This window comes from Coregonus clupeaformis, unplaced genomic scaffold (genome assembly GCF_020615455.1).
Source record: "Coregonus clupeaformis isolate EN_2021a unplaced genomic scaffold, ASM2061545v1 scaf0096, whole genome shotgun sequence".
Lineage (NCBI taxonomy): Eukaryota > Metazoa > Chordata > Actinopteri > Salmoniformes > Salmonidae > Coregonus > Coregonus clupeaformis.
In genome coordinates, this window is record NW_025533551.1 from 265,143 (window position 1) to 291,642 (window position 26,500).

At 44.6% G+C, this 26,500-nt stretch overlaps 2 protein-coding genes across 2 annotated transcripts; both read right to left on the bottom strand.

Annotated features, from left to right (window-relative positions):
• Window positions 1-715: 715 nt before the first annotated feature.
• LOC121586107 (heat shock cognate 71 kDa protein) lies at window positions 716-6,318 on the bottom strand. Its single transcript, XM_041902596.2, has 9 exons — window positions 6,176-6,318; window positions 4,130-4,335; window positions 3,642-3,847; window positions 3,088-3,240; window positions 2,405-2,960; window positions 2,108-2,310; window positions 1,803-2,001; window positions 1,391-1,623; window positions 716-1,155 (listed from the first exon to the last, which is right to left on the bottom strand). The coding sequence occupies exons 2-9, from the start codon at window positions 4,332-4,334 to the stop codon at window positions 955-957; spliced, it is 1,956 nt and encodes a 651-aa protein (XP_041758530.1). The 5' UTR covers window position 4,335; window positions 6,176-6,318; the 3' UTR covers window positions 716-954.
• Window positions 6,319-7,761: 1,443 nt separating this feature from the next.
• Window positions 7,762-23,687, bottom strand: LOC121586114 (TBC1 domain family member 15-like). Its single transcript, XM_041902606.2, has 10 exons — window positions 23,026-23,687; window positions 21,296-21,481; window positions 20,916-21,034; window positions 20,337-20,440; window positions 13,317-13,384; window positions 12,675-12,821; window positions 12,449-12,539; window positions 10,933-11,081; window positions 8,697-8,838; window positions 7,762-8,529 (listed from the first exon to the last, which is right to left on the bottom strand). The coding sequence occupies exons 1-10, from the start codon at window positions 23,321-23,323 to the stop codon at window positions 8,367-8,369; spliced, it is 1,467 nt and encodes a 488-aa protein (XP_041758540.1). The 5' UTR covers window positions 23,324-23,687; the 3' UTR covers window positions 7,762-8,366.
• Between the last annotated feature and the right edge of the window lie 2,813 nt (window positions 23,688-26,500).

Sequence of the window (26,500 nt, forward strand, 5' to 3'; positions counted from 1 at the left end):
TCTTATCACGCTGTCCAATTGGAGTTCTGCTTATGGGCAGACCAATAACATCTTGTAACCGTGTGTTGCAATCCCACAAGCAGTGTGGAAAACCATGGTCAGACGTTCTGTTTCTATGCAGCCGTACATGACATCAACAAAATAAGAAACAAAACACTATTAACATTATGGATTCAGACCATATGTTTTATGCAGCCCTCTGTGACAAAAACATGTTTTTATTAAGAAAGAGCAATATTGGGATTTATTCATCTATACCAAGTAGCATTAAGGTCATGTGTTCACATTGCTATTCAAATTCATACTTTGACACATTTAAAATGTCACTACATTTGAAGGTTGTAACAGAGGGCCCACCGCCACGAGGATGAGGCCTCTGAGAAAACACACATAAAAGATTATCTTATCCCATTAAGTTTTGAGAAAGAGACAAGTTTATCAACCAATCAGGAGCAAAATATCAATCTGCATATGCTGCTGTCTTCACATGTCATATTCACATACATACTGTACCTATTTCTACTTCTTCATAACAAGATTGCTACAAGATTAATGTCACTTTTGAGGGAACTTTTCTGATGAGCAATAGTGAAAATGTTCATACAAGTTTATAAGACTTCAAGCACTTTCTGACAACTGCTGATGCAAAAATGTATTTATCTTCTCAAAACTCAGGGAGGGTATTTGGGGGGAGGTTAAAGGAAAACACAAAAAATGCTTATCAGAATCCAGCTTTATTGATATTGATTTATTCAATCTGATAAAAGTGAAGGTTGCGTGAACTGCACAACAGTACAAAGCTGTAGGAGCCTGCGGTATATATAAATATTACACAGGATCTTCTCAAGAAGAGAAGTGATGACACAGGCCAGGCCTGCAGTAGGTATTGTGTGAAGCCTAGGAGCTGAAATGTGGACAGGATGTGGATTCTCTCTCCTGTAGAGGTCAGGGATTTTAGTCAACCTCCTCGATGGTTGGACCAGAGGAGGAGCCGGCTCCAGCACCTCCAGGGAAGCCTCCAGGCATACCTCCTGGCATACCTCCTGGCATACCTCCTGGCGGGCCTCCGGCACCCTGATACAGATTGGTAATGATGGGGTTACACACCTTCTCCAGCTCCTTCTGCTGGTGCTCGTACTCATCCTTCTCTGCCGTCTAGATAAAGACAAGGGGAGAGATGACATAGGAAGGGAGAGAGTATGAAAGGATAAGAGACACAGGTGGCGATCACAATATTCTATCTTATATGATGTATTTGTTTCTAATTACTGTGTAGCCTACTTTTACCATGGAAGGAAATGCATCAATGTGGAACCATTGCTAACTAACTGATGTTGCACTAAGAGCAATCAATCTAGGTGGAACTCTACACCAGCCCCCTGTGGTTTACCTGGTTCCTGTCCAGCCAGGAGATGACTTCGTTGCACTTGTCCATGATGGTCTTCTTGTCTTCCAGGCTGATCTTTTCCGCGAGCTTCTCGTCGTCCACGGTGCTCTTCATGTTGAAGGCCAGGGACTCCAGGGAGTTCTTAGCTGTGACCTTCTCCTTCTGAGCCTCGTCCTCAGCCCTGTACTGGTCAGCCTCCTGCACCATGCGCTCAATGTCCTCCTTGGTCAGACGTCCTGGGGGATAACAAGACACAGACACATCATTATATAATTGCCCATATGTGACATATTCATTTTCTCATACTCTCTCCTGTTGTCTCTCTTTCTTTTTGGGACTCTTTTCTTTGAGGAAAGTGTTGGAAATCAATAAGACCTTTGATTATGTTGTGAGGTTCAAGGTTAAGGAGGCATACCTTTGTCATTGGTGATGGTGATCTTGTTCTCTTTGCCGGTGCTCTTGTCCACCGCAGACACATTGAGGATGCCGTTAGCGTCAATGTCAAAGGTCACCTCGATCTGGGGGACGCCCCTGGGGGCGGGGGGGATTCCGGTGAGCTCAAATTTGCCGAGGATATTGTTGTCCTTGGTCATGGCTCTCTCCCCCTCATACACCTGAGAAATAAATAGTGGGAATGGATTAATACCAGATAGAATCACGGAGGGTATAGGTGGCTACTTTACACAAACGCTGGCCTTGTACAGCTGATAAAAGAGTCACCTGGATGAGCACTCCGGGTTGGTTTTCTGAGTATGTTGTGAAGGTCTGGGTCTGCTTGGTGGGGATGGTGGTGTTCCTCTTGATGAGCACGGTCATGACCCCTCCGGCCGTCTCAATACCCAGGGACAGGGGTGTGACGTCCAGCAGGAGCAGGTCCTGCACGTTCTCTGACTTGTCACCGGACAAGATGGCAGCCTGCACAGCTGTGGAGGACAGAGAGGAGATGTTGGATGAAACAATGAATCACATACACTTGACACAGTGAGATTTGCCTGCAGCACACAGTGAGATACCTACCGGCGCCATAAGCCACAGCCTCATCAGGGTTGATGCTCTTGTTGAGGTCTCGGCCATTGAATAAGTCCTGCAGAAGCTTCTGGATCTTGGGGATACGTGTGGAGCCTCCCACCAGGACGATGTCGTGTATCTGGGCCTTGTCCATCTTGGCATCTCTCATAGACTTCTCCACAGGTTCCAGGGTGCCGCGGAACAGGTCAGCGTTGAGCTCCTCAAAGCGAGCCCTGGTAATGGAGGTGTAGAAGTCGGCCCCCTCATAGAGGGAGTCAATCTCGATGCTGGCCTGGGTGCTGGAGGAGAGGGTGCGCTTGGCCCGCTCACATGCAGTGCGCAGGCGCCGCACCGCCCGCTTGTTGCCGCTGATGTCCTTCTTGAATTTACGCTTGAACTCACCGATGAAGTGGTTGACCATGCGGTTGTCAAAGTCCTCTCCTCCCAGGTGGGTGTCGCCGGCGGTGGACTTGACCTCAAAGATGCCGTCCTCGATAGTCAGGATGGACACGTCGAAGGTGCCACCGCCCAGGTCGAAGATCAGGACGTTGCGCTCACCGCCGACCTGATAAGAGAGAACAAATAAGTCAGTAGGACTTTCAAAGGATTAATCAAGCAGACCTCCTGTGAGTTGTACAGCCCAGTGTAATGTAAGGGTTCAAGTGTTTTAGTTTGTTTTGGGGTTTCTGTACCTTCTTGTCCAGGCCATAGGCGATGGCTGCAGCGGTGGGCTCGTTGATGATACGCAGGACATTGAGTCCAGAGATCACTCCAGCATCTTTGGTTGCTTGGCGCTGGGAGTCGTTGAAGTAGGCGGGGACTGTGATGACAGCGTTGTTCACTGGCTGAAGAGAGAAAAACACTATTATTAAGATCTAGTGTGTATCATCCCTAAATATATTTTCAGTTGGAGTTATTAACATATAATAACTCCTGAGTGGCGCAGCGGTCTAAGGCACTGCATCTCAGTGCTTGAAGCATCACTACAGACTTCCTCGTTCGATTCCAGGCTGCATCACAACCGGCCGTGATTGGGAGTCCCATAGGGCGGCGCAAAATTGGCCCAGCGTCGTCCGGGTTTGGCCGGTGTAGGCCATCATTGTAAATAAGAATTTGTTCTTAACTGACTTGCCTAGTTAAATGAAGGTTAAATTAAAAATAAATGTAAAACCTGCAAGGAGTGGGTAGGGGCTAAAAGTAGATTTGGAATTGAGGTGTTTTTTTCTTGGTTAGTCAGACTCCCTACCTTGCCCAGGTAGGCTTCACAGATCTCCTTCATCTTGGTGAGAACCATGGAGGACACCTCCTCAGGGAAAAAGGTCTTCCTCTCTCCCTTGTACTCTACCTCCATCTTGGGCTTGCCACCATCGCTCACCACTGTGAAGGGCCAGTGCTTCATGTCCGACTGCACCACGGCGTCGTCAAACTTACGACCAATCAGACGCTTGGCATCTTGGGACACAGGGATGGCAGAGTAGGATTGAGTTTTAAGAGTAGGATGAAGTTGTCTGTGGACACTGGTCTAAGGTCAGTTGTGCATTTCCCCCTAATGGATTGGGGTGAGGCTGATGGAGTTAAATGTAGTACTTTTAGGCCCTCAAGTGGGGACTACTGATAACAACAGGCAAGAGGCTACAGCGCTGAGCTTAAAATAAACCTTTATTCTGTTCCCTTTGTCCACTGGAGGCATCATCTAACTAGCCACTGTGTGGCATGGTGAGGTGATGTGCTTACCGAACACGGTGTTGGTGGGGTTCATGGCCACCTGGTTCTTGGCGGCATCACCGATCAGCCTCTCCGTGTCAGTAAAAGCCACGTAGCTGGGTGTGGTCCTGTTGCCCTGGTCGTTGGCGATGATCTCCACCTTGCCATGCTGGAAGATGCCCACACATGAGTATGTGGTCCCCAGGTCAATGCCCACTGCTGGTCCTTTAGACATCCTGCAACAACAAGACCAGAATTACAGTTCATTAGTAAGAGGAGAATTACTTGAATTATTTGAGAATTACGTAGACCTATCATACAAGAATGTTGAAAGATGCGTTTCATGAAGACATTGTTATAACGCCTTCTCTTTTGAAAATGATCAGTTATTAGTAGCTAGCAGCAGGTAGTTAGTGGCTTTATGACAAAATTGGATGACAACTGTCAAATGTTTCAACGTGTTGAAAGCCTTTGGGGTTAAAGGTCATCATGTTCATGTATGCGCATGCGTGTGTATGCGTGCACACGCGCACGTCTTTATTCCGTCCCTGAATGTCCCTGTCATTCACATAGAGCAGATGCAGTCCCACGTGAGCCCCCAAATTGGAAGTGATCCCCGGGGCTCAGCTGTTCTAGAAAGTGCTGTCATGGCAACATGCCAGCCAGGGGTGTGGTAACAACCCCACAACTCCTTAAAGCAGCAATACCACCAGTAGCATGCCACCAGAGCCAACAGGCCGCCCTCCCTCACCCTCCCCTCCCTCATCCTGTTCTCCCTTCTCCACAGATCCTTCTGGCAACACAACACCCAACTGTTACCAGCCAGGCTAAGTCAATGTGATGTATTAACACAGTGGCTTTTTTCCGACAGCTGAATCCCACAAACTACCAACACATCCTATTAATATGGCTCACAGATCTGTTGTTGGAACACAGGTTGGATTAAATTAAGTGATTATTAATGAGCTGTTAAGTAAAACTGGACTTTGGCAATATCATATATACTGGGCAGTTACCTTGTTGAAATACTTACTACTGTACTTCACTATTGTCTAATATGGAAGTTCCTATGGACCTGGACTGTAATAACAGTAAAGGCCTTAGAAACCTCACTGCTGGAGAAAGAACTATGATATACTTTCACGCTGTTACCTCACAATTAACTAATACAATAAGTCAGTGGGAAACAAGGGGGATTTTTGACATGGTGAACATGCCAAACAGGGCCAGATCATGTGGTGAGGCCCAAATATTTGATCGTAACAAAAGTTCTTAAATGTTTGGCAAGTAAATACTGTACCTAATTATGTCATACAGCCACTCACTGTATTCTTGTGAAAGGATAAAAGTAGCATTTCTCATATCTGGGATGGATTAAATAGACAAAGCCACCTCACACAAACTAATGGTACTGGTAAGTTCATTATCACTTATGATCTAATTATGTTACTCCTGGTATAGGAATTTCATTTGAATGAGCTCGTTACCATCCTTTTTTAAAACGTATCTAATAACTATCGGTGCTAAGCATACCATACATACCACTGTACCCATATTTAGATAAGCTGCGTATATTTAATCATACAGTATGTACATGATTAGTGTTCAAACTGACAGAAGCATCAAGCATGGATCAAGCACACAGACAGAGCAGACACCATTGGGTGTGGTGTGTGAAACTATGACAGTGTTTGTGACATACAGTGAGACCAGGCATGACACGGAGGGAACACAGGCACAACTTCCACTGGTCAAGCCTGTCAGTGGACACTGGACATTGGACGACCTGTGTGTCCAGAAACAGAAAGTAATGCAATAGACAAATCATTCAAACAGGCTAGACAATAACTTTTGGCTGCTTAAACAATTTGAGATAAGCTTTATGCTAGTTGTTAATGCTCCTCCGTCAGCCAATGTCAGACACTAGTTGACAGAAAGAATGCGAGTGTCACTCTTTCCTGGAGTCCTGTCCCTTGACTTTGACAGCAGCAGGCAAGTCAAGCTGAAAAAGCAGAGCTGAATGCAACGCTTCTTAGAAAAGGAGCTGAATTCAACGCTTCTTAGAAAAGGAGTTACCTTGCTCAGTCAGTTGTACAATGCTTCAAAGATTACCACACAAACCACACAACACCGGCTGCTCAGTTCCACTGAAGCTCTCCTCTCCCTTTCCTGGACAGACTAAGAGGACGAGTGTCGGGTCTCTCCAGAGTATATAGCCACAGACAGACAGCACACGGCTCACTGAGATTCCATCAGGGAATCAGGTGACTCAGCCAGAGAAAGTTCCAGGCCCACGTAGTGGTCTGCATGTGCCAATTCAGTGCTAGCCAGCTCTAACTTTATCTGGTATAGGAGTTAGCTGAATTGTTGTTAGCCCTCTCTCAGTGAATGAAAAGAGTAGAAATTAGAAAAGGAAGACTGTTGTATTTTCTCTCTACATTTTCTCTTCCTGTTTTATTAAAAATGAAAGTTTGTCCTGTCCACAGAGTAAGCAGGATGTTTTCTCAGGGCATGTTTACCTTGGTTCACATGGTGTAGGGGCTGTTCAGTGAGATAAGCACTGTGAGAAGACTACAGATAACTGCTACCAGCATCTGGCCTGTGGATTCACATTCATTAGAAAAACAGCAAAGCAAGCAGCAAAGCACATGCTGGAATGAATTGACAGTATTTTGGAATAAATGAAGCATATTCATTTTATATAGTTGTCTGAACCTTTCATAGCATACTCCATGAAAATACTACACTAACCATGAAAGCATTCACCAAGGGCGTAAGTCAAGTAGGTTACACAAAGGCTATTCTAAAAAGGTCAAATGAAGTCAAGATGCACACGCCTTTAATGTCCCACAGTTTATTACATTTAACCCTTAATAACAGTCCATACATACAATGACAACCCTGTCCTTCCAACATGCTGAAACCAATTCTTCACTCTCCAACTCGCAGGCAGAGGAACTGAAATGTCAAGCAGCTATACATTCTCCTTCTCACTGGTGGCCTTTGTTTGTATTATATATATATATTTTTTAATGAATTGCTCCAAACCCAATTATACTCGGAATTACATGTTCACTCCTATATATGTAAAAGCACTGGATGTCTGAAAGTGACATTTCCTTTATGGCAATTAGCTGGATCCGAATAAAACAACTCTAAATCATCAACAAACTAACCCACACACATAATATCAAACCTTCACTAACCCCCCCACACACACACACACACACACACACACACACACAAGGGCTCTGGGAGCCTCCAACCCCCCCACAAAAAAGAAAAGATTAAGCCATGTCAAAAATGTTTAGAATTAATTATCTCAGCCTCATGGCAAAATATTACAATAGCATGAGATTATCTATAAATCTGCAGTATGCCACTGTATTGGCAATGTGGCAAAATGCTAAACGTGCTACTCGTCAACGTTTAGGGATTTCCAGAGGGATGTCCTGTCCATACTCTGAGCTATTTCAGGAGAGGTGACACACGAATACGGTCTTAAAATGCAGCCAGGGCTGAGGGCTCTTGTAGAACTAATCAAACCTGACCCCACCTCCCGGCTCTTTCTCAGAACTGAACCGATGAACAGCTACTCCTATCACACAGGTCCACTATGACACATAGGTCAGCTGGCATCCTATTTTATATCCTTAGAAATATACTACTAGAACAGGCATCCCCATAATTCTATTTCTGTGTTTACCAATCACCAGGGAGTCACAAACACATGCAAACTGTTGCTACATGCAGTCCCAAGACTTGTTTTCTTCCAGTAGTATCACATAATATAGTTGAATCTCAGATCCTTTTGGCCACGTCATAGTCCTAATTATTATTATATAATTTCATAAACAGGGATTTCTTCTAAACTCACCAAGAAAAACATAGCAATCAAGGCTTGCAGTGTGTAGGCCAAACTCCAGGTGAATGTATACTGTAATTAGTTCAGCGTTGCACACTTTTCTACCCGTTCATTGACACCTTTCCAAATAATAAATAGCTATGTTTTAAATAGATACAAATTAGCATAATCAGATACAACAACAAAGAGAGAGTCCAAATTGGTAGAATTGTAGGTAAGTAAGCAGCATCACTCACTGAAGGTAGATCCCACAGCAATATTAATATTTCAACATCAGTGGACAAGACATGTAAATAGTAAACACTCCTCTTAGGAAATAGGTCCCTTGTTTTGAGTCCACCCCACAGTTACTACAGGTTGTAGCTGAATGTTCAGGAGATTAAGTTAAGGACTGATCTAAGTTCAGGAGAAGAAGCTACGGAGCTGGAACAGGAAGTTGTCCTCCTTGTGTTTACTTGTCCTGCAGCGACCGTTCATATAGTCCCAGGCAGAGCGCTTGCAGTAGTTGTAGAAATGCTCCTCTGCTTTCTTCAGGGTGCTGTTCAGGTCCAGAGTGCCCTGCAAACTGCACAGAGAGAAACACGGAGCCAAAGACTGATGAGTCTGGTTGTATTGCTTTGTAATGGCAAGGCATATAGCAACTATTTGTTTCAAAACAGGTAATCATAGAAATCATTTATATTTCAGAGGATGGACGGACGCAGATACTCAGACATTCAGACACACGCACACCTGTTGGTGAACTGGATGAGCTGCACGTCGTTCCTACACCTCAGCAGGGCATCTCTGTTGTCCAATAATATGGTGGCACAGATGAAGAGTTCAAAGGTGAACTCTGTGTTGACGGCCTGTGCCTCAGACACTGGTTTATCTTCTGGAACCATCCCAGAGCATCCGTTGCCACACAAACCAACAAATCACAAGAAGGACAACATACATTTTACATTTTAGTCATTTAGCAGATGCTCTTATCCAGAGCGACTTACAGTTAGTGAGTGCATACATTATTTTTATTTGTTTTATTTTTCATGCTGGCCCCCCGTGGGAATCGAACCCACAACCCTGGCGTTGCAAACGCCATGCTCTACCAACTGAGCTACATCCCTGCCGTCCATTCCCTCCCCTACGCTGGACGACGCTGGGCCAATTGTGCGCTGCCCCATGGGTCTCCCACCATTGTTATAAGCAAATACAGAAGGACCAAAAGGGGCTTCTATAAGTTCATATTACCAATTGTATGGACATATACACTACATGACCAAAAGTATGTGGACACCTGCTTGTCGAACGTCTCATTCCAAAATCATGGGCATTAATATGCCTCCACTCTTCTGGGAAGGCTTTCCACTAGATGTTGGAACATTGCTGCGGGGACTTGCTTCCATTCAGCCACAAGAGCATTAGTGAGGTCGGGCACTGATTTGGGGCGATTAGGCCTGGCTCGCAGTCGGCATTCCAATTCATCCCAAAGGTGTTCGATGGGGTTGAGGTCAGGGCTCTGTGCAGGCCAGTCAAGATCTTACACCACGATCTTGACAAACTATTTCTGTATGGACCTCGCTTTGTGCACGGGGGCATTGTCATGCTGAAACAGGAAAGGGCCTTCCCCAAACTGTTGCCACAAAGTTGGAAGCACAGAATCGTCTAGAATGTCATTGTATGCTGCAGCGTTAAGATTTCCCTTCAATGGAACTAAGGGGCCTAGCCCGAACCATGAAAAACAGCCCCAGACCAATATTCCTCCTCCACCAAACTTCACAGTTGGAACTATGCAAACATCCGCCAAACCCATATTAGTTTGTCAGACTGCCAGATGGTGAAGCGTGATTCATCACTCCAGAGAAAGCGTTTCCATTGCTCCAGAGTCCAATGGCGGCAAGATTTACACCACTCCACCTGACGCTTGGCATTGCGCATGGTGATCTTAGGCTTGTGTGCAGCTGCTTGGCCACGGAAACCCATTTCATGAAGCTCCCAACAAACAGTTATTGTGCTGACGTTGCTTCCAGAGGCAGTTTGGAAATCGGTAGTGAGTGTTGCAACCGAGGACAGACGATTTTTACGTGTTTAAGCAATCGGCGGTCCCGTTCTATGAGCTTGTATGGCCTACCACTTCGCAGCTGAGCCATGTTGCTCCTAGACGTTTCCACTTCACAATAACAGCACTTACAGTTGACTGGGGCAGTTCTAACAGGGCAGAAATTTGACGAACTCACTGGTTGGAAAGGTGGCATCCTATGACAGTGCCATGTTGAAAGTCACTGAGCTCTTCAGTAAGGCCATTCTACTGCCAATGTTTGTCTATGGAGATTGCATGGCTGTGTGTATCAATTTTATACACCTGTCAGCAACGGGTGTGGCTGAAATAACCGAATCCACTAATTTAAAGGGGTGTCCACATACTTTGTATATATAGTGTGTTTGAAACCATAGGCTGTGTACTGTTTCTTATGTACTGTCACACACGTGACATGTCACTGTCTCACTAGCCTGGGACTTGGAAGGAAGGCCACAGGAGACTACTGTCTCTCCTATACTGTGACTACTGTCTCTCCTATACTGTGACTACCGTCTCTCCTATACTGTGACTACCGTCTCTCCTATACTGTGACTACCGTCTCTCCTATACTGTGACTACCGTCTCTCCTATACTGTGACTACCGTCTCTCCTATACTGTGACTACTGTCTCTCCTATACTGTGACTACTGTCTCACCTATACTGTGACTACTGTCTCTCCTATACTGTGACTACCGTCTCACCTATACTGTAACTACCGTCTCACCTATACTGTGACTACCGTCTCACCTATACTGTGACTACCGTCTCACCTATACTGTGATTACTGTCTCTCCTATACTGTGACTACCGTCTCTCCTATACTGTGACTACTGTCTCTCCTATACTGTGACTACTGTCTCTCCTATACTGTGACTACTGTCTCTCCTATACTGTGACTACTGTCTCACCTATACTGTGCCTGCGGGCAATCCTCTCCTGGTAGCGTGCGCGGTCCACCTGCTGGGAGATGAGCTCCAGGTGGTCACAGCTCAGGATCTCAAAGAGACGCAGGGCATCATAGTGCTCAAACTCCCTCTGGAAACCCAGCAGCAGCCACCTGGGAGAGGGGACACGCATAAGTGTAAATATACACATATTCATGCAAATACACCCCTTCAAATTAGTGGATTCTTCCATTTCAGCCACACCTGTTGCTGACAGGTGTATAAAATTGAGCACGCAGTCATGCAATCTCCATAGACAAACATTGGCAGTAGAATGGCCTGTACTTAAGAGCTCAGTGACTTTCAATGTGGCACCGTCATAGAATGCCACCTTTCCAACAAGTCAGTTCATCAAATGTCTGCCCTGCTAGAGCTGCCCCGGTCAACTGTAAGTACTGTTATTGTGAAGTGGAAACGTCTCGGAGCAACAACGGCTCAGCAGCGAAGTGGTAGGCCAACAAGCTCACAGATGGGAACGCTGAGTGCTGAAGCGCGTAAAAATCGTCTGTCCTCGGTTGCAGCACTCACTACTGAGTTCCAAACTGCCTCTGAAAGCAACGTCAGCACAATAACTGTTCGTCGGGAGCTTCATGAAATGGGTTTCCATGGCCGAGCAGCCGCACACAAACCTAAGATCACCATGCGCAATGCCAAGCGTCGGCTGGAGCGGTGTAAAGCTCGCCGCCATTGGACTCTGGAGCAGTGGAAACGCGTTCTCTGGAGTGATGAATCACGCTTCACCATCTGGCAGTCCAACAAAATAATCTGAGTTTGGCTAATGCCAAGAGAACGCTACCTGCCCGAATGCATAGTGCCAACTGTGAAGTTTGGTGGAGGAGAAATAATGGTCTGGGGCTGTTTTTCATGGTTTGGGATAGGCCCCTTAGTTCCAGTGAAGGGAAATCTTACCGCTACAGCATACAATTGCATTCTAGACAATTCTGTGCTTTCAACTTTGTGGCAACAGTTTGGGGAAGGCCCTTTCCTGTTTCAGCATGACAATACACCTGTGCATAAAACTAGGTCCATACAGAAATGGTTTGTCGAAATCGTTGTTGAAGAACTTGACTGGCCTGCACAGAGCCCTGTCCTCAAACCCCATCGAACACCTTTGGGATGAATTGGAACGCCAACTGCGAGACAGGCCTAATCGCCCAACATCAGTGCCCAACCTCACTAATGTTCTTGTGGCTGAATGGAAGCAAGTCCCCGCAGCAATGTTCCAACATCTAGTGGAAAGCCTTCCCAGAAGAGTGGAGGCTGTTATAGCAGCAAAGAGGGGACCAACTCCATATTAATGCTCATTATTTTGGAATGAGATGTTCGACGAGCCGGTGTCCACATACTTCTGGCCATGTAGTGTATGTACTGCAAACACATATAAATGCAGTATATGCAAATGTATGTGTTTGTGTGTGTATGTGTGTACGTGTGTATGTATGTGTGTGTGTATGTATGTATGTGTGCGTGTGTTGTGTACCTGTGACAGAAGGTGAAACTCTCCATGCTATCTGTGATCAGGTGGGTGTGGAGCTGTGGGTCCAACTCCTTCAGCAGTGCCGCCTCCAGCTCTGAGTGGCAACAATCAAAAACGTTAGAACATGTGTAATAACATTACCTTATTATCAAGTCTACCATATTATTACACATGTACAGAGAAGACAGACAAATAAAATAAAAACATAATATTAAAACTAAAAACAAACCTATCTTCCTGTGCAGGCCGTCAGCGCGGAAGTCCTTGGAGAACTTCTCCATGTAGCAGGAGAAGCTCCAGTAGGTGTCCACCTCAGAGTCCAGCACCTCCAGGAATCGGCTACAAAGGTCATTCATCCCCTGGGCATAGCTCACCTCTGACCCCCAGCACATCAGCATGACACACACACACACACACACACACACACACACACACACACACACACACACACACACACACACACACACACACACACACACAGTATGAAGAAAGTAAGTAAATACAGTTACTTTAGCTTACTACTAAGACTAAGGGGATAATCTGAACATGGAATATGTAAATTGCTAACTTTATTGTACATTTTGCATTTATTTCCACGGCAGATAGGCGTGAAAACGTACACGCACATTTGTCAAGTTCGGATTGTGTCATGTTACTCCTCCAACATTTCTCCACTAGAGGGCTCTCTAACGACACTATTTATTTCAGTGGTTGGGTGACAACCGGCTCATGACTTTGATGACCAGCATACAGTATTTGCAGCATTAAAAACTGAGAAAGGCAGGATCAAAGATAAACAGAGAGAAAAAAATTAATAAAAATGATACAGAAGAGAAAGAGAGACGAGAGAGAGAGAGAAGAGAGAGATTACCTGGGTGAAAAGCAGCATATGTGATGAGAATATCCCTCAACACCAGCAGATTGCCCAAGCCTTCACCCCTGTAGAAGCAAACAAACCATCAACACTAGGGTTGCAAAGGGAGAGAATGTTAATGGTAACTTTACCAGTAAACTACTGGAATATTGGACACTTTCTAGGATTTTAGGTAATTTTCATAACATGTAAAAGATACAATTATAAAATAATCCTTAATATAACCCATTAATTTATTAATACAGTTGGTGTTTAATATGAGGATTTCAGCATGGAATATCCTTTTTTTTTTTTATACATTTTTTTTTTTTACTACGGGTATGTAAATTTGTCTTTGTTGTAAATGTTTTGGGGCCGAACTGGTGGCAGTTGTGAAAAAAAGTAAATAGTTGGAAGAGCTGCAGAGGTAATTGCAAACGATGTCATCGTTGTTTAGATGCTTTTTTCCTTATTTAGGCTATTTTCTCCTGAACTATATGGTCTATTCACTAGAACAGGGGTTCCCCAACTCGGTCCTGGGACCCCCCCTGAGTGCATATTTTAGTTTTTGCTCTAGCCCTACACAGCTGATTCAAATAATAAAAGCTTAATGATGAGTTGGTTATTTGAGTCAGCTGTGTAGTGCTAGAGCAAAGTGCTAGAGTTCCCAAACTTTCTTTTTTGCGACCACACCATTTAAAGATAGTGATGTAATCAAAGGCCAATGTTTACTTTTTGAATTGGGGCTATGGCAGTCTATTACAAATCAGTTTGACAGTACTTTTGACAATATTTCAATCTAAAGGAAGTATGGTTTGGAGTGACTGAAATGCATCAGAAAGGTATTGGGAAGTTCAGAAGATCATCAGGCAATAATTTTGTATGATATTCTGTGTAGGAAATGACATCATCATTGATTATATTCTTTTCCCCCCAGTCTGATTTAGTAAACGTATTCCTGAGAGTCTTATCTGTCAGTGAAGGGGTCATAATATTTTGTAGCTTAAACCGTTCAAAAAACTGCTCTGTTTATTACAACCGCATCTAACGGCTACCGGAGGTTACTGACAGATCCCCGGTTCTATGAACCGAGCGCAATTTCTATTTAATTTTTGTTGATTTTCTCTCGCGACCCCTAGTTTGGAAAACGCTGCAGGAGAAACTAATGCACAATATGGATACACAAATGAAAAGATTAAGATAATAAGAATATCTATTTTTTTGTTATTTACAGTTGAAGTCGGAAGTTTACATACGCCTTAGCCAAATACATTTAAACTCAGTTTTTCACAATTCCTGACATTTAATCCTAGTAAAAATTCCCTTTCTTAGGTCAGTTAGGATCACCATTTTATTTTAAGAATGTGAAATGTCAGAATAATAGTACAGAGAATGATTTATTTCAGCTTTAATTTCTTTCATCACATTCCCAGTGGGTCAGAAGTTTACATACACTCAATTAGTATTTGGTAGCATTGCCTTTAAATTGTTTAACTTGGGTCAAACGTTTCAGGTAGCCTTCCACAAGCTTCCCACAATAAGTTGGGTGAATTTTGGCCCATTCCTCCTGACAGAGCTGGTGTAACTGAATCAGGTTTGTAGGCCTGCTTGCTCGCACACGCTTTTTCAGTTCTGCCCACACATTTTCTATAGGATTGAGGTCAGGGCTTTGTGATGGCCACTCCAATACCTTGACTTTGTTGTCCTTAAGCCATTTTGCCACAACTTTGGAAGTATGCTTGGGGTCATTGTCCATTTGGAAGACCCATTTGCGACCAAGCTTTAACTTCCTGACTGATGTCTTGAGATGTTGCTTCAATATATCCACATAATTTTCCTTCCTCATGATGCCATCTATTTTGTGAAGTGCAAACATCCCTCCTGCAGCAAAGCACCCCCACAGCACGATGCTGCCACCCCCGTGCTTCACGGTTGGGATGGTGTTCTTCGGCTTGCAAGCAACGCCCCTTTTCCTCCAAACATAACGATGGTCATTATGGCCAAACAGTTCTATTTTTGTTTCATCAGACCAGAGGACATTTCTCCAAAAAGTACGATATTTGTCCCCATGTGCAGTTGCAAACCGTAGTCTGGCTTTTTTATGGCGGTTTTGGAGCAGTGGCTTCTTCCTTGCTGAGCGGCCTTTCAGGATATGTCGATATAGTACTTGTTTTACTGTGGATATAGACACTTTTGTACCTGTTTCCTCCAGCATCTTCACAAGGTCCTTTGCTGTTGTTCTGGGATTGATTTGCACTTTTCGCACCAAAGTACGTTAATCTCTAGGAGACAGAACACGTCTCCTTCCTGAGCGGTATGACGGCTGCGTGGTCCCATGGTGTTTATACTTACGTACTATTGTTTGTACAGATGAACGTGGTACCTTCAGGCGTTTGAAAATTGCTCCCATGGATGAACCAGACTTGTGGAGGTCTACAATTTTTCTTCTGAGGTCTTGGCTGATTTCTTTTGATTTCCCATGCTGTCAAGCAAAGAGGCACTGAGTTTGAAGGTAGGCCTTGAAATACATCCACAGGTACACCTCCAATTGACTCAAATGATGTCAATTAGCCTATCAGAAGCTTCTAAAGCCATGACATCATTTTCTGGAATTTTCCAAGCTGTTTAAAGGCACAGTCAACTTAGTGTATGTAAACTTCTGACCCAATGGAATTGTGATACAGTGAATTATAAGTGAAATAATCTGTCTGTAAACAATTGTTGAAAAAATGACTTGTGTCATGCACAAAGTAGATGTCCTAACCGACTTACCAAAACTATAGTTTGTTAACGAGAAATTTGTGGAGTGGTTGAAAAACAAGTTTTAATGACTCCAACCTAAGTGTATTGTGATGTCACGAGAGGCTGTGTCCTGGAGGGACGTTACATCCCCCTGAGGTGGCTGCAAACCCAGACAGCTATGGCTCCATCTGCTGGTATGGTCGGGAACTCCACCCCTCTATGGCCAATCTTCCCACGCAGCTGAAACAAATGAGGAGCTGATGAGCTGAAGGTTTGGGAAGGGAAGAGACACACTGAGGGAGTGTGTGGGGGTGAAGAGACAGTCTCCAACCTGGGCCTCTGGAGGACAAGAGTGCTGCACGTCCACTTCCATGAGGAATATAAGGATTTGGAGATACTTACCTTTGGAAATACTCACCTTTGGATATGCACCTGTGGAAATACGTGAGAGACATTTGGAAGGACTTTTTGCTGGGCTGGCCACTAGCTGCAACGTGGACTACAGTAAGGCTGGGGGAAAAGTTATCTGAGCGAGTGAGAATTATGATTTTGGATGTGGAAGAGACATCCCTGAACTGTTAACCCTTAAAGAGCCACAAGAGAACAGAATTTTGTTATATTTTCGTTAATTTCCCAAGACCTATAATAAAATCCTTGTTTTGTTTGAACCTTGTCTCCTTGCACTACTTGAGCAATCCCGCTTGAAAGCTGTGTAGCCCTCGTGACGACAGATGGTGGAGAATACGGGCACGCTCGAGCGTTAATAGTGCATGTCAGAGGAGGATACCGAAGGTTTGATCACCCAGTTTTCCAAGTTGGCCGTAGGCTCCCCACTGAAATGGAGGACATATTGAAAGCCCTTGTTGCTGGCCAGCAAGCCCAGATGCAAAAGCAAACGTGGGCTCTTGGAGGAGCAAAAGAAAGCCAACCTTCTGAAGGCAGAGGAAATTGCAGTTGCAGAGACAGAGGGTTGTCCAAAATACCCGCCCAATAAAGGTAAGTGACTTTATATCTAAGATGGGAGCTACCGATGACATTGAGGCATACCTGCATGCATTTGAGGCCACGGCCACTAGGAAGCCTGGCCCAAGCAACAGTGGGTTGGTCTGTGTAGCCCCTTTCTAACCGGGAATCGCTGAATGCTGTCCGGGACCTGGGCCCTGACCAGGTTACTTGACTATGATGCCCTGAAGTCTGAGATCCTCAGCAGATATGGACTCACAAAGTTTGGTATGGCCCAGCGCTTTCACAGCTGGACCTTCCAACCAGACTAACCTCCTCGGGCGCAGATGCATGAACTTGTCCGAATCGCAAGGAAATGGCTGGATCCGCAGAGGAATACAGCAGCGGCGGTGGTGGAGGCCGTTGTGGTGGATCGTTACCACGCGCCTGCCTTATGAGGCAAAATGGTTCATCAGTCAACAGGCCTTGACCACGGCTGATCTGACCGTGGAAGCTGTGGAAAAGTACCAGGCCACAGCGGAGATGCTGAATGCTTCCCGAAAAGACCCCAGGAGGCGGCCCCACCACAAATGGGAAGAACCCGTCCAAAGGACCCCAAGGTCTCGAACCCAGCCACGTCAGGACTTATCCCGGCTCCAGGGGGGAGCCAGAACCAGGCGGGTCCAAGAAGAGTACACCAGGAGGGGGAAACTCCGACAGTGTTACCGGTGTGGGGAGATGGGACATATCTCCCTGGCAGTGTGGGAAACCAGCCGATGAACCTATGCCCACTGCGGAGTCCTCCAGCTCAGCACCCACACACCGTTTTGCCTCGCTCTTGGGAGTCGTAGATGGCGGCCCAGATGACCCCCCCACCTGCCCGGTAACTGTGAATCACCATGATGTGGAGGCCTTACTGGATTCTGGTAGCTGGGCCACCTTGGTGTGTAAGGATTGGTGGGCCCAACGTGTCTGACCCCGGGAAAGTCCTCCCAGTTTCCTGTGTCCATGGGGACACCAGAGAATACCCCCATTACTGAACTTACAATGACCAGCACACTGGGGAACCATACACACGACGGCGGGGTGGTTGATCCCTCCCCGTCCCTGTCCTAATTGGACGAGACTGCCCAGCCTTTTACCCACTCTGAGAGAGTCTCAGGAGAGGATAACCCGAGTACCCGGAAACGGAGAGGCAAGACCTCATCCTGGGAAGGCTCCGGTGCAATCCTCCGAAGTTACTCACTCCCGCCCGGGCTCTGATAGGGATGGCAGGTGCCCAGACCGACACAGAGACGGAGCTACAGAATCTGGACAAAGAACTGTCTGGTCTGAAGGGGACCGCTGAGAGGTATCGTTGTTAAAGCAACAGGAGGAGCTGGAGGAGGCTGCGCAGGACCATCGAGGAGTGTGAGGAGACCCTGCGCAGTAGTAAGGAGGTCCAGAAGAAGGCAGAGGAGAAGTACAAGGTGTTGGAGAACAAGATGAAGAATGCGGAGGCAGAGAGAGAGAAGGAACTGAAAGCTGCTCAACAGAAGCTAAACTCTGCTAAAACCAAGGCTGATGGCTCAGTAAGAAACTCAAGGAGAGACAACAGGAGGCTGAGTCCCTGGTCCTAGAGGTGGAGGAGTTGAAGAGAGAGCAGGCTGGCAAGCACCACGGCAATGGGACGCCCTCTCCCGGCGTGATGCATCTCGCTGCCTTTACCCGACGAGGACGGCGGTCCCGAGGAGGGGGATGTGTGATGTCACGAGAGGCTGTGTCCGAGGGACGTTACATCCCCCTGAGGTGGCTGCAAACCCAGACAGCTATGGCTCCATCTGCTGGTATGGTCGGGAACTCCACCCCTCTATGGCCAATCTTCCCACGTAGCTGAAACAAATGAGGAGCTGATGAGCTGAAGGTTTGGGAAGGGAAGAGACACACTGAGGGAGTGTGTGGGGGTGAAGAGACAGTCTCCAACCTGGGCTCTCTGGAGGACAAGAGTGTTGCAGCCCACTTCCATGAGGAATATAAGGATTTGGAGATACTTACCTTTGGGAAATACTCACCTTTGGATATATGCACCTGTGGGAAATACGTGAGAGACATTTGGAAGGACTTTTGCTGGGTTGGCCACTAGCTGCAACGTGGACTACAGTAAGGCTGGGAAAAGTTATCTGAGCGAGTGAGAATTATGATTTTGGATGTGGAAGAGACATCCCTGAACTGTTAACCCTTAAAGAGCCACAAGAGAACAGAATTTTGTTATATTTTCGTTAATTTCCCAAGACCTATAATAAAATCCTTGTTTTGTTTGAACCTTGTCTCCTTGCACTACTTGAGCAATCCCGCTGAAAGCTGTGTAGCCTCTCGTGACGTCACAGTATGTAAACTTCCGACTTCAACTGTAAGTATAAATGACCAAAGTTACCATAGCTTGCCATAAATGACCTGTTAACTACTCCAATTACTTTGACAAAATTTGGTAACTTTGGTAAATCACCAGTAGATTTGCAACCCTCATTAATACAAATCAAATACACTGATACCTCGTATAAAAAGACAGTGCGAACCTTAAAATGAGCAACCGCATGTAGCCTACTGGCTTTATATGGGTTGTAATGTCAAGCTGAAAACCTTTAACGTATAAAAAAATAAAAAATAACTACACAGCCTTCTTATCCTAAAACCAACAACAGGTAGTCAGTGTGTCACTGCTTACACATGATGACAGAGAACCAACACTTAAGGCCCTACTCCAATATGCCCTGTTGATTTAAGTGTTGAACTGTTTGTAGCTGACAGCCGGCTTGCCAGAGGAGTTTAAACATAAATCCTGTTAAGCTTCCTGTTTCTGCAGTGTTGAGCAATGTTCCCTGTAAAGGCGTCAGCATGCTTTAGTTCGGCTGGCGCCTAGCCGAGCTCGGCTAACCGAAACTGAACTAATGTGTTCGCATACTCCCTTAAAAGACCTTCACTTGAAAAATGAGAAAAAGGTGGCAATAGTACGGTTTGTCCATTTTGAGATCTTAATTGTGCAATTTTGCATCTGACTAGGATGTTTGGTGCAGTATTTCTCAAGTGAAAAAATTAATCTCTCGTTGAATGACAACAGGCACTGACAACAGACTTTGGCAACCGACTTCGGCTAAAAATAAAATGGTGTGCCCGAACAGCCGAAAAAACCCTTGCCGAAGTCCAAAACGAACAAAACGTCACAAAATGTCATCATAAATACCGGATATAACTTACTATTCGATCACCACAAAGTATTGATTATGAATCTGTGAGCTAATTTCATTGGCCCTCTGCCTCAATGTACAGAGACTGAAGTTGAACTAAAAGGGCGGACAATGAACTAAAGCCACTCACGAGTAGTAGGGTAGGTCTCTGTCTGTCCGAGGCACGTCCTTGTCGATGATTCGGATGGCCTCTGGGAGCTCCTCCATATCAAAGGTCACCCGCTCAAACAACACCTGGGGTCAGGGGTCAGATGGACTATTTCTAAACCCCTGTGTCATCATCTCAGACTTAGGTCTGTAACATACTGTAGATTATAAATGTCAACATGTCAACCTCTGAGTGTGACCAGCTGTTTAGAAATTGTAAAATATAATACTATATATATTATTCCGTAATACAATGACAAAGTGGATTATATTGACATAGGCATGTCCATGACTAAAACACACAGTTTGTTAGCCTAACACCCATATCCTGGTGCAAAATAAATTGACAACATTTAAAACAACCCAAAGCAAAATTACTGTAGTAAATTTGCAAAGCATAGCACTCCTCTTGAACATATTAACTATGAATAAGTGAATGGTCAATAGGGAAGGTGTATGGTACTTTGAATCTCTTATACTCAATAAAAATGCAAAGCGGGAGAAGCGGTTAAACCATGTATTTTGCAGGGAGTTTTGTGTGTACTTTCTGAGGCTGGTGTACCTGGGCCTGTAGCTCCAGGAAGGACAGCCTCTCCCTGACCTCAGCACTCTGGTTCTGAGCCTGCAGCTTTACTCTCTCCTGCCTCACATCAAAGTACTGCACCGCTGCCACCAACTCAGCTAGAAACACACACAGGGAGGTAGGAAGAGAATGGGAGAATTTGAGGCAGGTGAGCGAGAGTGAAAGAAGCAACTTTACAGGAGGAACCGGGGAGAATTTACGAAATTGGTTGAGCTCATAGATTCCAGCATAAAGTTGATGAGTCTAGAATGAGGTGCTGAACAATAATATATGTTGTATGCTAGATAGCAAGAGAAAGAGAAAAAGAGAGAGAGAGAGTACAAGTTTATCTACATCCGGCCCCTACATCCGGGCCCTACCATCGGTGCCATTTAGACGCAGGCGGACGGCGGCAGGAAAAAGCTGCTGCCACTTCCTCTTCATGGCATGGTAGCGGACCTTGAGTTGCTCCTGCTGTAGGGGGCGCTCCAGAGAGGTGGAGCTGCAGGGGTACATCCCAAACAGGAAACGCCACACCGGGCCACGCTCCGAAGGGGACACGCCACCTAGACACACACAGCACAGGTTGAATCCAGATACTTTACAATGGCTTCTTTCCCCCTGTGTGTTCTATTTCCTCACTCCTCATCCTCACTGATGGGAAACAACTGGATAGTTGAGAGATGCAATGACATGTCCACTTGGTGTTCTGGATTGGTAGGTCTCTCTTTAGCTTTCCAACAGAATCGACTAAGGTTATAATGGTCAGACCAGGACTTTTGCATTATTTCACAGGAAAATGAAGACTAGACTAGAACTAAAATATAAAAGATAAGCTATTGGATCACTTGGCCTCTGACTAGATAAAGTGGCTAATTTATTCCTAAACAAACTAGGCTTCTCAAGGAATCTGAGTGGCTTATATTGGTTATTGTGCAAAACAAGTCTTTAGCCCCCTTCTTAGAGCTTTGACAGGGATCATTATATAATGTTTTTGCACCATAGTCACTGCAGCTAATGATATCGTGCCAGAGGAGAGAAGGAATGTGCATCGATGAAAGAGAGAAAGAGGGAGAGGGGGGAGATTATTTTTCTGTGTTCCTGGTTAGGTTTTTCATCAACACAGTTACAGTAGTAACCCCTCTATCAGTATACCATGTACCTAGCTCACAGAGCTCTACCTTGCGTGCAATGGAAGCCTCATGACTCTCTCTGAGCTTTTCAGCATGATGAAGCCCCAGGGGTTCCCAAGAACTAAAGTCAGTGGGGGTTCAGTGTTTACAGTCAACACTATGCACCCTGAGTCCTACCTCTCGGTCATATACAGTAGCTGTTTCCCCGAACCACTGATACAGGGTCAGATATTTTGTCATCCCTAAATGGTTAAGGTTATGATTGGTAGTTGGATAATCTGATCCTAGATCTGTGGTTAAGGTCAATTTCACCTTGAGCTTGAAAACCACAAGTGAAGGCCCTGAGAGTACCGGTGATTGTAACTTACTTATGGAGCATTGATGCAAATAGAAGCTAGAAAGTATACTGTACCCATCTATTCACCCATTCATACACTCCCCTCTTGTTTTCCCTCAGGAGTAGCTGTGTGTGGGCTCTTGATGTCATTCCCACAAACCATGACTGATGCATTTCATGTGAATCTCATGATTCTTCCTCCCTCTGAAAATAATCTGTCAGATCACACCAAAGGTCTTGACTGATAACTGTAAAACCAAAGCATTGTCTGTTTCTAAAAGTCATGTTGGGAGTCTTTGCTTGAGGGGTCTCAGTGAGATTTCATACATGGCTCTAGATAATGGTTGAACTGTAGTGCAGTCAGCTAGCTCCTCAGGCAAACATCACTTGACTTCCTCTTGATTTGTAGATATTGATAGAGCAATACCAAATCTGGGAAACCCAGCACTGGGAAACAATTTAACTTTACTTAATTTAAACTTTGTGATAGGCTCCAGCATACTGGTCCATAATGTTTGAATATGAAATAATTTTCAATCAATTAATATGTTGAATTATGAATTGGCAGTGATTCATGCCCATCAGTTTCTCTTTAGAATATCGTATCCTGTTTAGTTTTTTAAAATCCTCCCATCCTTACCATTCTTGAAAATGTGCATCCGCAGCCTGGACTCGTCCACTCTCCCCTCTGCGTCCATAACGCCAGGTAACCCGAGAGGTGTCGTGGATGGAGCAGGTGCGTTTACCGATGGTACTTTCAGCTGGTCGCCAAACTCTGCGGTGACATGATTGACAGGTGAACTTCTTTCCGTTAGCCCATTCTTTCCCTTTGTTTTAATGGGAGTCCCACATACCCCGAGTTCTTTGGCGGTACTTTCACAAACGGGAATATTGTGCGCAGGTGAGGGCGGAAGCCCGTTCTCCTGTAGAGTGTTCATTATGTATATTCTCACTAATGACAAGGAGTGTAAAACACTATCCCTCCTCGTGAAACCGCTTTGAGTGTCCGGTACATTTGTTTGTTTAAAAAAAATAATTAGTTCAGTTTTACGTTCCTTTCAGTTTTCAGTTTCTGTTTATGATGCCCTGCGCTCCGATTTTAAATGGAATATCCTTCAATACACAGAAGTTAGGACATTTGCCAGTTCAGGCAGGAATCCATATTGTGTAAGACTTCTATGCTCTGCCCACTTTAAACCTCCCGACCAAAGTTCTTCCTGCGAGTCAGTCATATGACTGAACCTTGCTGATTTTTGTGTGTGGCCTTCATTCTGGGTTTTATGTCGGGTTGAAAGCCGCAATTCTTCCCGCTACAGGAGCAAGGTAGTCATTTTAACACCACCTAGTGGTTTTATTTACAAGCCAGTTCTGTCTACTGTCTAGGGGTAGGCTACCCATGGTCAGTCTGTCATAAATAAACTTTGAAAGTGAAACGCCTTCATTCATATTCTTGGCTTCTTATGATGGACTAGGCCTACAGATAATCTAGTCTAAACTGCTATTTTGTCACCCAACACCCAACACCCAAACTGAAATCTTTAGATTTCCTCCCACACTGTGAATGGAAGTGGTCTGTGAAATGCAGATTCAGTGCAACACTAAAAGTACAAACTAACGACCAATATAATGACCATACAATATTTTTGGACTTTTTTAATGAATTAATTGGATGACTACTTTTTTATTTAACCTTTATTAAATCGTCCAAATGAAAACTTTAGGAACTGATTGTGAGGCCTCCAAGCACTATGACGACCAACAGCTTCACTGCCAGCAAAGCATACAAATAAAATAGTTGCATGTCTGAAGTATTCTCCTCTTCTGTACCTTAAAAAACCCAAAATCATATTAAAAACATTAACTACAAAGGGATGGACAACATCATCTCTATGATAACTTGATACCTTTTGAGCAATACAATAATAAGGGAATACATTTGATATTTTTTGGCCTAATATGTGAAAAAATGTAGGTGTGTTACCTGGGATAACTGAGGTAAATATTAACCCATAAGGTGTAGGCTTAGCCTCGCTGATGAGGAGTCTTGTCCCATTGCCGTGGTACTGCTTGTCCTTCCCATTGACGCAGCACTGCAGAGTGCAGAAGTAGTATCCAGTAGCCAGTGTCATTCAGCTCATCATGATGCCTGTGTCTGTTGTGTTCAGGTCGTAGGTTTTCTGAAACCTCCACTTGAATCGGGGCAAGTCACCCACCTCCCTCCACTCCTTCCTCTGGCCATGTGTGGCCGTGTTGATGTACCACTCTGCCCTGCAGCCAGTGATCAGCTCCCCGCTGTCCGACAGGACACGGCATCCAATGGAGACGATCTGGCCCAGTGTGCCGGTCACCACAGGGTCCTGGTCCACCCTTACACGACAGAAAGCCTGATGAGGGACTGGACAACAGAATAGACAAATACTTGTGACAAATGGTCACATTATGGTATAAATAACTATATTCCTGTCAAGGGGATGACTTTCTTTGCCATCAAGACAAAGGAGAGTATACAAAAGTGAAACTAGATGCACCTGTGTAGATCTCTCCTATAGTCAACATTGGGGTTTGTGTCTGCCAACTGCACAAAACTAAATAAAAACTCAAACAAGATAAAACCATTACCTTTGAGAAGGATGATCACAACTAGGACAATGTGCAAGGTAGTCATTCCTTAGGTCAACAAGAAGGGCCAAATAATTAGCATGTTGTATGATACTAAAAGTCAGATTTTGTGGGTTGAATACTGGAAGAATTCCATCCAGATAATAGATTCAGAGAATAAATGTAATACATGTGTCATTAAAGTCTTACCTCATGCCCCCAAATAGTACTGCAACAATTACGATAACCAACTTTACTTCCTTAAGTTCATTTCCTGATGCTCTACCTACACTCTGAGGAAATATGTTTTCTAGATATGAGTCAAACCCACTGTGGTTTCCAATGTAGCTTTGTGTAAACAAATGTCAATAGGATGTGGATATCAGAAATACTTAATGTGTATGTTTAAATAATTGACCTTGCAAAGGCCTAAACAATATAAAAGTGGTTGTGTTGTTCTACTTTAAAAGTACCAGAGATGGGTGAAAGATAGAGAGGGGTGAAAGATAGAGAGGGGGGAGAGAAAGACAGAGAGGGGTGAGACAAAGGTAGAGAATTTATATGAGAGATTTTTTCTGCGTTCCTGATCATGCGTCAGTTACACACATACTCACCCTCACTACCCCACACCCCCCACCCCGTGGCAGCCACTCTCTAGCAGTATACCATGTACCTAGCTAGCTCTACCTTGTGTGCAATGGAAGCCTCATGACTCTCTGAGCTTTTCAGCATGACAAAACCTCTTCAGCAATCACAGGTTAGAGATGATTGTGTTTACAGTCCAACGCTGTATGCCCTGGGTCATATCTCTCTCTCTCATCTCCCTTACTGAGAGAGAGAGAGAGAGAAAATAGAGAGAGAGACTCCCCAGCTAGCACATTTGGTTCCTTGAAAGTTGTGGGAACGTACATTTTTGGTTACCCATTGGTTCTGGGAATGAAGCCATAAGTTTCCTGACCGGTAAAACTGAATGTTTTTTAAACAATCTGAGAACGGAAGTGAAAACTTCATCTGTTCTGGGAATGTTAATTTTTAGGGTACAGGGAGGTTCTGAGAACGTTTCATTATGTAACCCTGAATGTTTTCCTGGGAGGTTTTATTAACGTTATGAGAACAAAAATTATAGGCTATTTGAAGGTAATTAAATAACGTTCGTTGAAAATGTTTCAATAACACTGCTAGCTTAGTTTTGGTTAACTGTTTTGAACACAGATAGGACACATGGAAATTCATTTGTTAAGGCTTTTTTTGAATGTGTTTTTTATTGTTGTGGCACGGCATCGGTGAGATTCAAACCTATGATCTTCTGTTTTCTAGTCATGAAATTAGTCCACTGCGCCACCAGGATATACAAACAGGCCCAATTTAAAAGGAAACAAGCACTCATTAAGATTAGGTGTCGATAGAGAGAGTTTTGTTGATGCTGAGAACGGAATGTAAAAAAAAGAAAAAATGTAACGTTCTTGCCCACAAATTTTTTTCTTGTGGTTTTTATGGAAAGTTTTCTTAATGTTCTG